The sequence below is a fragment of the Callorhinus ursinus genome, unplaced genomic scaffold (assembly GCF_003265705.2).
Source record: "Callorhinus ursinus isolate GAN/ISIS: 27379988/994484 unplaced genomic scaffold, GSC_fseal_2.0 scaffold15, whole genome shotgun sequence".
Taxonomy (NCBI): Eukaryota; Metazoa; Chordata; class Mammalia; order Carnivora; family Otariidae; genus Callorhinus; species Callorhinus ursinus.
The window spans coordinates 8,351,633-8,363,335 of record NW_027397077.1 but is presented as its reverse complement, the minus strand read 5'-3'; the positions used below and the strand labels follow the sequence as shown (position 1 = coordinate 8,363,335).

General features: G+C 41.3%; 1 protein-coding gene across 2 annotated transcripts; it reads left to right on the top strand.

The window, feature by feature from the left end:
• Window positions 1-10,196: 10,196 nt before the first annotated feature.
• Window positions 10,197-11,292, top strand: IQCF6 (IQ motif containing F6). Of its 2 annotated transcripts, none has more exons than XM_073901762.1 (2): window positions 10,197-10,546; window positions 10,874-11,292. In XM_073901762.1, the coding sequence occupies exons 1-2, from the start codon at window positions 10,475-10,477 to the stop codon at window positions 11,240-11,242; spliced, it is 441 nt and encodes a 146-aa protein (XP_073757863.1). In that variant the 5' UTR covers window positions 10,197-10,474; the 3' UTR covers window positions 11,243-11,292. The 2 variants fall into 2 exon arrangements, with proteins under 2 accessions (XP_073757863.1, XP_025740567.2); XM_025884782.2 differs by lacking the exon at window positions 10,197-10,546 and adding an exon at window positions 10,627-10,662.
• Window positions 11,293-11,703: the final 411 nt, after the last annotated feature.

Genomic DNA, 11,703 nt, shown 5'->3' with positions numbered 1-11,703 from the left:
AGAGAGCCTGCTTCTCCCTCTGCCTCTGCTGCTCCCCCCACTTATGCTCTCTGGCTCTATCTCTCTGTCAAATAAATAAATAAAATCTTAAAAAAAAAGAAATGAGGACAAAGGAGATAACAATAATTTTTAAAAGCTCAAATTACTGAAACAGAAACTCTTCCCCTTCAAAAAAAAACACACAGGAAATATAAATGAGCTTAAAAGCTGTTATTTGAAAAAGACTAATAAAATAGATAAACTTCTATGAGCCAGATTTTTTTAAAAAAGAGAGAGGGTAAAAATATACAAGATAGGAAATGAGAGCTGGGGAATGACTACAGATGTGGGGAAGATTAAAATTATTTGGAGAGAATATTCTGTGCAATTTTATGGCTAATCAAATTCAAAACTATTGATGAAATGGATGATTTCTTAGCAAAACATATATTATCAAAATCAACTCAAGAAAATTTGAAAACTTGAATAGATCAATTACCACAGAAGATTATATTTATTATGTATTAAATATTGCCTGGGAACCAGATGGTTTCATGGCTGAGTCTTATTTAACATTTACAGAGGTGACAATTCCAAATCTATTTAAATGATTCCACATAATAGAAAAAAAAGAGGGAAAACTCTCCAGTTCATTTTATGAAGCCAACTTAACATTAACACCAAATCTGATAAAGATAGGCCCCAAAAAGAAGGCTAGATAGACCAGGGGTTGGCAAACTTTTCCTGTAAAGAGCCAAATGGTCTATATTTAAGGTTTGCAGGCCATACGGTGTCTGTTGCAACTATTCAACTCTGTGTGGGAGCACAAAGACAGCCACAGACATTACGTAAATAGATGAGTGTGGTAATGTTCCAATAAATCTTTATTATGGATACTGAAATTTGAATTTGATATAATTTTCAAGTGTCACAAAATATTCTTCTTCTTCTGGTTGTTTTTTTTTCCTCAGCCATTTAAAAATGTGAAAACCATTCTTGGGTCATGGGTTGTACCAAAATGGGCACTGGGCCAAACTTGGCCTGGCCATGGGGGTGGGGTGGGGGGAGCAGTAGTTTGCTGACCAATGACCAATGTAATAGCCCAGTCTCACTAATCATTATAGATGTAAAAATGTAAAATAAAACATTACCAGATAGAATCCAGCAATATGTCAAAAGAACAATACAATAAGATTAAAGTTTATTCCAGGAATGGCTTGATATCAGGAAGTATTAGCATATGTCCTTAGTAAACAATTTAAAGGAAAAATGAACAGCCTCTTGATCAAATCAATATATGCCAAAAAGGATGCTTATAAAGTTCGGCAGCTAATCTTAATAACACTCTGTATAAAACTGGAATAGGAAGAAACTACTTAAAATTGATGAAAACTTATTTTGTTTTGTTTGAGGCAAACAGCATTCTAGATGGTGGTAGGAAAGAAAACTATTACCAATAAAATCAGGAACCTGACAGGGATGCCTTCTATCATTCCTATTATACACAGTGTTTTGGTTCCAGCAAGTGCAATAGAATGGGAAAATCAGTATAAATTTCGAAAAGGAAATAAAAATTATTTCTTTCTGCTGCTGATATGATCATACACCTAGAAATTCCAAGAGAATCTAATGAGAAAAAACAATCAATGAGAAATAACAGAACATTTGATATGTGGCCTGATATAAAATAAATATATAGAAATCAGTGGTGTTTCTCTGTATTAATAGTAACCAAATTGAAATTGGGTTGGATAAAACATTCCATCCACCACCACAACAAACTATTAAATACTTAAGAATAAATTAAAATGTAAGGACAAACACAACATAAAATAGGGTGGAGCGATAGAGGACCAAAGTTTTTATCTACTATTGAAACTAAATTGAATTAATTTGACTAGGTTGTTATAATTTAAGATGCTAATTGTAATCCTCAGAGTGACACTAACAAAACATTTAAAAATATATAGTAAAGGAAACAAGAAAGGAATCAAAATGGTAAACTAAAAAAATCTAACACAAAAGAAAGCAGTAAGGGAGGAATTAAAAAAAAAACAAAGATATGACATATAGAAAACAAACAGCAAAATGGCAGAAGGAAGTTCTTTCATATCAATGATTACATTAAACAGATTAAACTCTCCAATCAAAAAGCAGAGGATGGCAGAATAGATTTATAAACAAAACAGTGTGCCTGAGTGGCTCGGTTAAGCATCCAATTCTTGATTTTGGCTCAAGTCATGATCTCAGGGTTGTGAGATCAAACCCCATGTCAGGCTCTGCGCTGGGCATGGAGCCTGCTTAAGATTCTCTCCCTCTCCTTCTGTCCCTCCCCCTTTCTCCGTCTCTAAAATTAAAAACAAAAAACACATGGTCCGACTATACTCTGTCTACAAGACACTCTCTTTGCATCCAAAAACCCAAGTTGAAAGTGGAAGGATGGAAAAAGATATCCCAGGCAAACCATATACCAAAAGAGATCTGGGTAGATATACTGACCTCAGACACAGTAGACTTTAAGACAAAAATTGTATAAGAGATAAAAAAGACATTAGTGATACAATGGTCAATCTATCAAGAATATGTAATAATTATAAACACATATGCACATAACAAGAGTCCCAAAATATAGGAAACAAAACCTGACAGAAATCTTGGGAGAAATAGAAAGTTCAACAATAATAGTTGGAGACTAACCAATAGATCAATTAGACAAAAGATGGACAAGGAAATGGAAAATGTGGACATCATTATACAGCAACCAGACCTGACGGACCTCTATAGAACACCCCACTCAACAACGGCAGAACACCCATTCTCCTGGAGGGCATGTTAAACATTCTTCAGGACAGACCATATATTAGACCACAGAACAAGTCTCAATAAATTGAAAATGACTGAAATCATACAGAGTATCTTTTCTGACCACAGTGGAATGAGAATAGAAATATATATGAATAGCAGAATATTAATAAAAATTAATCATTCATAATAGAAGGCAATCTAGGGGCGTCTGGGTGGCCCAGTCATTAAGTGTCTACCTTGGGCTCAGGTCATGATCCCAGGGTCCTGGGATCGAGCCCCGCATCGGGCTCCCTGCTCGGCGGGAAGCCTGCTTCTCCCTCTCCCACTCCCCCTGCTTGTGTTCCCTCTCTTGCTGGTTCTGTCTCTGTCAAGGAAATAAATAAAATCTTTTTTAAAAAAATAGAAGGGAATCTGGAAAATTCACCACTTTGTGGAAATCAAAAACACACTTTTAGGGGCACCTAGGTGTCTCAGTCAGTTACGCATCCGACTCTTGATTTTGGCTCAGGTCATGATCTCAGGGTCATGAGATCGAACCCCACAACAGGCTCAGTGCTCAGCTCGGAGTCTGCTTGAGGTTCTCTTTCTCTCTCCCTCTGCCCCTCTCCCAGCTCACACATGTGCTCTCTAAATAAATAAATAAAATCTTTAAAAAAACAAAAACAAACCACACTTTTAAATGACTAATGGGTCAAAAAGAAGTCACAAGAAAAATTAGAAAATACCTTTATATGATTAAAAAAAAACCCACAACATCCCCAAATGAAGGGTCATGCTCAGAGGGAAATTTATAGCTATAAATGCCTCAATTAAAAAAGAAGAAGTATCTCAGGGCACCTGGCTGGCTCAAATGGAAGAACATGTGACTCTTGATCTCAGGGTAATGAATTCAAGCCCCATGTTCAGGGTAGAGATTACTTAAATAAACTTTTTATTTTATTTTTTTAAAGATTTTATTTATTTATTTGAGGGAGAGAGCACAAGCAGGGGGAGTGGCAGAGGGAGAGGGAGAAGAAGGCTCCCCGTTGAGCAGGGAACCCAATGAGGGGCTCCATCCCAGGACCCTGAGATCGTGACCCGAGCTGAAGGCAGACACTCAACTGACCGAGCCACCCAGGGGCCTCTACTTAAATAAATAAACTTTTAAAAAAAGAATAATTTCAAGTTAATAAACTTCCACTTCAAAAAACTAGAAAAAAGAAGAGTAAACTAAATGCAAAGGAAGCAGGACAGAAATAATAAAGATTAGAGCTGAGATGAACAAAATAGAAAATAGAAAAACAATAGGTATGCCTGGGTGGCTCAGCCAGTTAAGCATCTGACTCTTGGTTTTGGCTTGGGTTGTGATCTCAGGGTCATGAGATCAAGTCCGCGTTGGGCTCCATGTTGGGCATGGAGTCTGCTTGGGATTCTCTCTCCCTCTTGAGAGCCTCTGCCCCTCCCGCTCATGTTCTCTCTCTTTCTCTCAAATAAATAAATAAGTCTTTTTAAAAAAGAAAAACAACAGATCAATAAAACCAAAAGTTGATTCTCTAAAAAGACTAAGAGAATTTACAAACATTTTGCTAGACAGAACAAGTGAAAAGAGAAAAGACTCGAATTACTAAAGTCAGGAATGAAAGTGGGGACCTGGGGCACCTGGGTGGCTCGGTCAGTTGATCATCTGCCTTCGACTCAGGTCGTGATTCCAGGGTCTTGGGATCGAGTCCCACATCGGGTTCCTTGCTCAGCAGGGAGCCTGCTTCTCCCTCTACCTGCCTCTCCCCTTGCTTGTGCTCTCTCTCTCTGACAAATAAATAAATAAAATCTTTTTTAAAAAAAGTGGGGACCTTATAAAATAAAAAAGATCATAAGAGAGTCTTATAAACAACTGTATGCCAGCAAATTAGATAACCAAGGTGAAATAGGCAAATTCCTGGACACAAACAAAGAACCAAAACTGACTAAAGAAGAAATAGAAAATCTGAAAAGGCCTATAACAAGGAAAGAGATTGAAGCAGTAATTTAAAAATTTCCAATAAAGAGAAGTCCTGGACCAGTTGACTTCATTGGTGAATTTTATCAAACATTAAAGAACTGATACCATTCGTTCTAACATGCTTCCCAAAAACAGAAGAGAAAGGAACCCTTCCTAATTCATTCTTTGAGGCCAGTATTGCCATGATACCAATGCCAGACAAAGATACCATCAGAAAAAAAACCTTAAAGACCAACAACAATTATGAGTGCAATGCAAACACTTCAGCAAAATACTAGGAAATCAAATCCAAGAGCATATTTAAAGGATTATACACTGTGACCTAACGGGATTTATCGCAGGAATGCAAGCAAGGTAGGTGCAACATATGAAAATCTACGTTAATAGAATAAAGGGGGGAAAATCACATGATCATCTCAATTGATACAGAAAAAGAATTTGACAAAATCTAATAGCCCTTCATGGTAAAAAAAAAATTCAATAAACTAGGAATAGAAGGAAGTTTCTCAACCCAATAAAGGGCAGCTATGAAAAACCCACAACTGACATCATACTTAATGGTGAAAGACTGAAAGTTTTTTCCCTAAGATGAGGAATAGACAAAGATATCAGCTTTCATCACTGCTATTCAACAAAGTACTGGAAGTTTTATCCAAGGCAGTTAAGCAAGAAAGAGAACTAAAATGCATCCAAACTAGAAAAGTAGAGGTAAAACTATCTCTACTTGCAGATAACATGATCTTACATATAGCAAATGCTAAAGAATCCACCAAAAAATTATTACAGTTAATAAACTAATTCAGCAAAGTTGCAACATACAAAATAAACATACAAAAATCATCTGTATTTCTATACACCAGTAATGGAAAATTCAGAAATGAAATTAAGGATACAATTATATTTATAGTAGCATCAAAAAGAATAAAAATACTTAGGAATAAATTTAACCAAGCAGGTGCAGGACTTGTACACTTAAAACTATAAAACCTTGTTTAAAGAAATTAAAGGAGACCTAAAAACATGGAAAGACATTCTGTGTTCATGGGTCAGAAGACTTAATATTCCCCAAATTGATTTACAGAGTCAACATTATCCCTTTCATTTCCACTGCCTTTTTTTTTTTTACAGAAATAGAAAGCTGATCTTCAAGTTCATATGGAATTGCAAAGGTCTCAGAATAGCCAAAACAATCTTGAAAAAGATAAATTTGGAGGACACAAACTTCTTAATTTGAAAACTTACTGCAAAGCTGCAGTAATCAAGATGGTGTGGTACTGGTATAAAGACAGACATGCAGATCAATGGATTAGAATTGAAAGACTAGAAACAAACCTATAGCTCTATGTTCAATTAATTTTCAACAAGGCTACCAAGACTAAGGGGAAAGAATAATCTCTTCAGCAAATGGTGCTGGGACAACTGGGTAACCTCCTGCAAAAGCATGGAATTGGATTCTTATCTCACAGCATATATAAATATTAACTCATAATTGAAGTCCTAAAGGTAAGAAATAAAATATAAAACTCTTAGAAGAAAACACAGGAGTGATACTTCACGACCTTGGATTTGGCAGTGGATTCTTAGCTATGACACCAAAGCACAAGCAACAGAAGAAATAGATAAACTGGATGTCATCAAAATTAGGAACTGTTGTGCATCAGAGGACATTATGAGGAAAGTGCAAAGACAACCTGCAAAATGGGAGAAAATATTTTCACATCATATATCCGATAAGGACCTAGTGTCCAGAATATATAAAGAACACGTACAGCTCAACAACAAAAAGACAAAGAAGCCAATTAAAAAATGGTCAACGGACTTGAACAGACATTTCTCCAAAGAAAAATACACAAATGCCCCAAAAGCACATGAAAAGATATTCAACATCATTTACCGTAGGGAAATGCAAATCCTAACCCCAAATGAGATGCTATAGTATTTAAAAATGGGAAATAATGAACATTGGCAAGCTTGTGGAGACCGGTGGGAATGTGAAACGGTCTGGCTGCTCTGGAAAACAGTTTGATGTTTCCTCAAAGGGTTAAACACAGAATTCCCACATGGCCCAGCAATTCCACTCCTGGGTATATAACTAACTAAAAGAACTGAAAACAGGTGTTCAAACCAATACTTGTACACAAATGCTCAGAGCAATACTATTCACAATCACCAAAGAGTGAAAATCACTCAAATACCGGACGAGTTATGAATGGATGCACAAAATGCGGTCTATCCATGCAGTGGAATAGTATTTAGCCATAGAAAGGAATTGAAGAAGGACTGACACGTGCTATATATGCCATGGATGAATCTGGAACACAAGCTAAGTGAAAGAACCAAGTCATAAAAGGCATGTGGCCTCTGATTCCATTTATATGCAACATCTGGAATAGGCACATCCATAGAGACTAAAAGCGGATTCGTGGTTGCCAGGGCCTGGGGTGCCAGAAAGGTAATGGGAAGTGACTGTGTAATGGCTACATGGTTTCTGTCTGGGGGGACAAAATTAGAACTAAAGCAAGTTGAAGACAGAAACTGGAAGTAGATATCGGCAATGGTTGTACAACACGGTGTGGGTACAAATAGCCACTCAATTATATCCTTTAAAATGGTTAAAAATGGTCAATGTTGGGTTCTATGATTTTTACCCCAATGGACTTAAAAAGATACATAACAACACTCAAAACAGTTTTACATTTCTTTAGGTACATATAAAAGCATAACTCATTGTCCAGGATGCCCTCCTAGCGGGGAGCAGTAATAATGTAAAGGATTGCCAAGGGAAATTTCAGCTTGAAGTGTATGCATTTCAGTATGAGATGTATGAATTAAAAATAAATTATTTTGGGGGCACCTGGGTGGCTCAGTTGGTTAAGCATCTGCCATCGGCTCAAGTCATGATCCCAGGGTCTTGGTTGGATCGAGCCCTACATTGAGCTCCCTGCTCAGTGGGGAGTCTGCTTCTCCCTCTCCCTCTGCCCCTCCACCCCACTTGTGTTTTCTCTCTCTCAAATAAATAAGTAAAATCTTAAAAATAAATAAATAAATAAATTATTTTTAATAGAAAATTTAAGCTAGTCTGTGCATGGTATAAATTCCGGAGGAAGAATTTCAGGGCCAAATTTCATGGGAAATTCACTTTCCACCTTATATATTTCTGCATTATTTGAAATTTTAGCAACAGGTATACCATATTTATAATCAGAGCAAGAAATCAAGCAGAAGAGAGCTGGAAGCTGGGGAGGGGAGAACTGATGAAACAGAGACCGAGGCTCGTGCACTGTGATCTGACCCCTCGGCCTCATCTGCTGCCCCTTTGTAAATACCTGCAAAAACGTGAACATAAAAGGGACGAGCAGATTTTTCCAGAGACTTCTAAGAAGGAGACAAAGCCAGAATATTCTGGCAACAACCCAACCAGGCCAGAGTTGGAGCAGGGGAGAGATCCACAAGGAATAGTGGGATTTGGCATCTTGACCATGGCAACCTGGCCCAGATGGACTAAGCCTCAGAGCACTGGCTACACCCTTAGCCTGTGGATCCCTTCTGCACAGTCTGGCGGACTGGGCTGGGAGTGGATGGATCCCTGATGCCCCCTGATGCACAGCTTAGTGCAGCGATGGAGGCCTTTGAGAGACTGATACCAGCGCTGGTGACTGACAGTCATTAAAGGAAGCAATAGGGTCTGCCGCTTAGGACTTTTAACATGATGCAAGAGTGGTTGTGTGGTTGACAACAGGGTCAGAACCCGTGAGACACCCAATGGCCAGTGCCTCAAATACACAAAAACAGAAGCCACAGACACAGCATAGCCCAGCAAGCAGTGGGCCCCCAGCAAACTCACATGCAGAAAAATGAATGCTAGGACACATGCTAAAGCCAGAGCCAGAATGGCCTTCCAAATCCCAAAGGACTCCCAGCATCTCTGCATCACCTGTGTCTGCACTTCCGGTCCTAACTCTGAATCCTAGAAACAAAGCTTTCCCTGAGCTCCCAGGAGACCTGGCTGCACAAGACAGGGCAGAGCCAGGTTTTGTGGGACCTGAAGCTTATATAATTTGGAAGTCCTACTTTAAGAAAAAGAATGCAAAATTACAGGCTTAAAATTAGGCAAGTGAGTATGTAGGACAAACAAAGAAACCACAACAAATTGTAAATTTTCAAAACTTGGCAAATACCAAAGCATAACATAATGTTTATATTAAGTCAGTGTCCCACCTCTACCATGTTTTCCCAACATTTTTTGCAGCATAATCTGTGATTACTTCTTCGTATGATTTTGCAATATCATTTTTTAAAGATTTTATTTACTTATTTGACAGAGAGAGACACAGCGAGAGAGGGAACACAAGCAGGGGGAGTGGGAGAGGGAGAAGCAGGCTTCCCGCGGAGCAGAGAGCCCGATGCGGGGCTCGATCCCAGGACCCTGGGATCATGACCCGAGCCGAAGGCAGACGCTTAAAGAGTGAGCCACCCAGCACCCCTGCAATATCATTTTCGATAAAAACATGTTTATTATGGATGCTCCAGATGCATAAAATGTTATTTCTCACGCTGCCTTATGCACTGTTCATAGTAGCTCTACTAGTTGCTGCCCTGAAATCATAGGAATTCTGATCAATTCTCTTTCATAAAATTCAAGCCAAATAAGAAAAAAGAATGGTATGTTTTGTAATTATCTCACTGCTGGGCGCCTGGGTGGCTCAGTTGGTTGGGCGACTGCCTTCGGCTCAGGTCATGATCCTGGAGTCCCGGGATCGAGTCCCGCGTCGGGCTCCCCGCTCGGTGGGGAGTCTGCTTCTCCCTCCGACCCTCCCCCCTCTCATGTGCTCTCTCTCTCATTCTCGCTCTCTCAAATAAATAAAAATCTATAATTATCTCACTGCATTATCAAGTATATTCCCAACAAGACAAAACTTCAGTTTTAATCAGGCATTAGCTGAGAACAGAATCTTCCATTTGTGGTTTTACATAAATGGATAACAGGAAGAACCTTCTACAGACCGACTCTTGTCTCCACACTTTTCAAACCTCCCTCTTCGTCCCCCCACCTACTTCTGGTGCCAGGCGCTGGAGGACACGTTCATATCATTCATACCACCGTAGCAGCCTTTGTCCCCACAAATTCATCCTGTGGCATGGTAACTGGTAGGAGCCATGTCCTAGCAGAATGGCTAGCAAGGACATGTCTAATTCCCAGGCGTGCCTGTGAACCAGATAAATCTGCCTCATTTAACCCAAACTAAGTACTCACATCTTAGCTCTGCTTCTCCTTAGTCATGTCCCCAAAGAAGCTGCAGCCTGTCCCAAACCCCCGATAGAAGGGCGACAAACGGCATCAGAGAGATGGAGACAGAGCCTCTCTCCAATTGCAGCTAAAGGATTTTGCTTTCACAAATTTTACATAAAATCATACTCGCCTGTGAACACAGTGCTTGAGGGCCCTCCCGCAGGCTCTGCCACTTAAGCTTCTGGAAATCCAAACTGCCTATGGGTATTCCTAAAGTAAAACCCCTTACTTGAAGGAGAACTGTGTGCCTCTCTCTTTGCTGCCACCAGCAGGAGCAGAAAGAAGTGACTGGAAGGTGTAGAAAGAACAGGACTTAAGATGCTGGTGGGGTCTGAGAAAAATACTGCAAGCAAGAGATAACAGCAGGCCCCCCAAATGATGGGAACCAACAAATGAGGGGACTGGTCAGTCCATAAGGAGACATGAACAAGAGGAGAGAGATGTGGCAAAAATGTGTATGGATAACACCTGATGAGGGGGAGCCTTGTGTGCAGGTGGGCGGAGTCTAATGAAGGGGGGTGACTAACAGTTGAGGGCGGGGCTAAAGACTAAGGTGTCCTAACTGATAGATGAGTGGACTCTGAAGACCGGGGCCATGGACACACAAAATGTGAGTAAGGCCCGCATGGCTGGGGTCTGTCTGGTGGATGATGAGCAGTGACTCCAGATGAGTGGGAGACTGGAAATAAGGTGGATGGGCCTGGAAACGAGGGGGCAGGGCCACTTGTGCCAGGCCCCCTTTGTTCCCAGCACCACAGATGGGGACAGCAAGGGGAGGGTACCCCACTGAGCATGTCCGTGTTCTTCCCTCCCCTGATCAGTCAGAGAAGGCAGCCATAAAGATTCAGTCATGGTGGCGTGGCAACATGGTGCGCCGGACGTTACTGCACGCGGCACTCAGGGCCTGGGTCATCCAGTGCTGGTGGAGGTCGATGCAGGCCAAGATGCTGGAGCAGAGACGGCGCCTGGCATTAAGACTCTACACCTGCCAGGAGTGGGCAGTGGTGAAGGTGCAGGCACAGGTTCGAATGTGGCAGGCCCGCAGACGGTTTCTCCAGGCACGCCACGCAGCCTGCATCATCCAGTCTCACTGGCGCTGGCATACCAGCCAAACCCGGGGCCTGATCCGGGGCCGCTATGAGGTCAAAGCCAGCCGGCTGGAGCTTGACATCGAAATCCTCTTGACCTAGGGAGCTAGCAGAGCCAAGGAGACTGGATCTCTCTTCCAATAAAGACACTTACTGACCACAGTCTTGCCCTTTGGAAATCAGACCCATAAAAGAAGGATCAGCCCCTCAATAATGGTCTAGAGCCCATCCCAGGGCATGCCACCCTAGGCCCTTGCACCTACTGCAAACCTGAGCCATCTTGCACCCAAAAGAGACCCCAGGGGCCCAGGATAGGCTCTGACACCTTAGCCAGCCTGATCCCAGCTCCACAAGCGGGGCTATGCACTGGGCTTAATCTTTCTGCAGCCCCTCCCTGGGCTTCTCCATTCAGGGGAGGACACCAGAGAGTCAGGCTGCAGCCAGACCCGGCTGGGAAGGCCAGGATTCCACAGCCCTGTGCGGGGCGGGGCCCTCAGGGCCAGTGCAGGCTTGGCAGGGAGCCAGGAGGACAGGGCACCCAGCTGAGTAACAGCAGGCCAGGC

What these genes read in the sequence shown, in the direction of transcription:
- IQCF6 (XM_073901762.1), top strand. Translation starts at nt 10,475, where the DNA reads ATGAACAAGAGGAGAGAGATGTGGCAAAAATGTGTATGGATAACACCT. An exon ending in AGGGGGAGCCTTGTGTGCAG is followed by an intron (nt 10,547 to 10,873) that starts GTGGGCGGAGTC and finishes TCCCCTGATCAG; the next exon opens with TCAGAGAAGGCAGCCATAAA.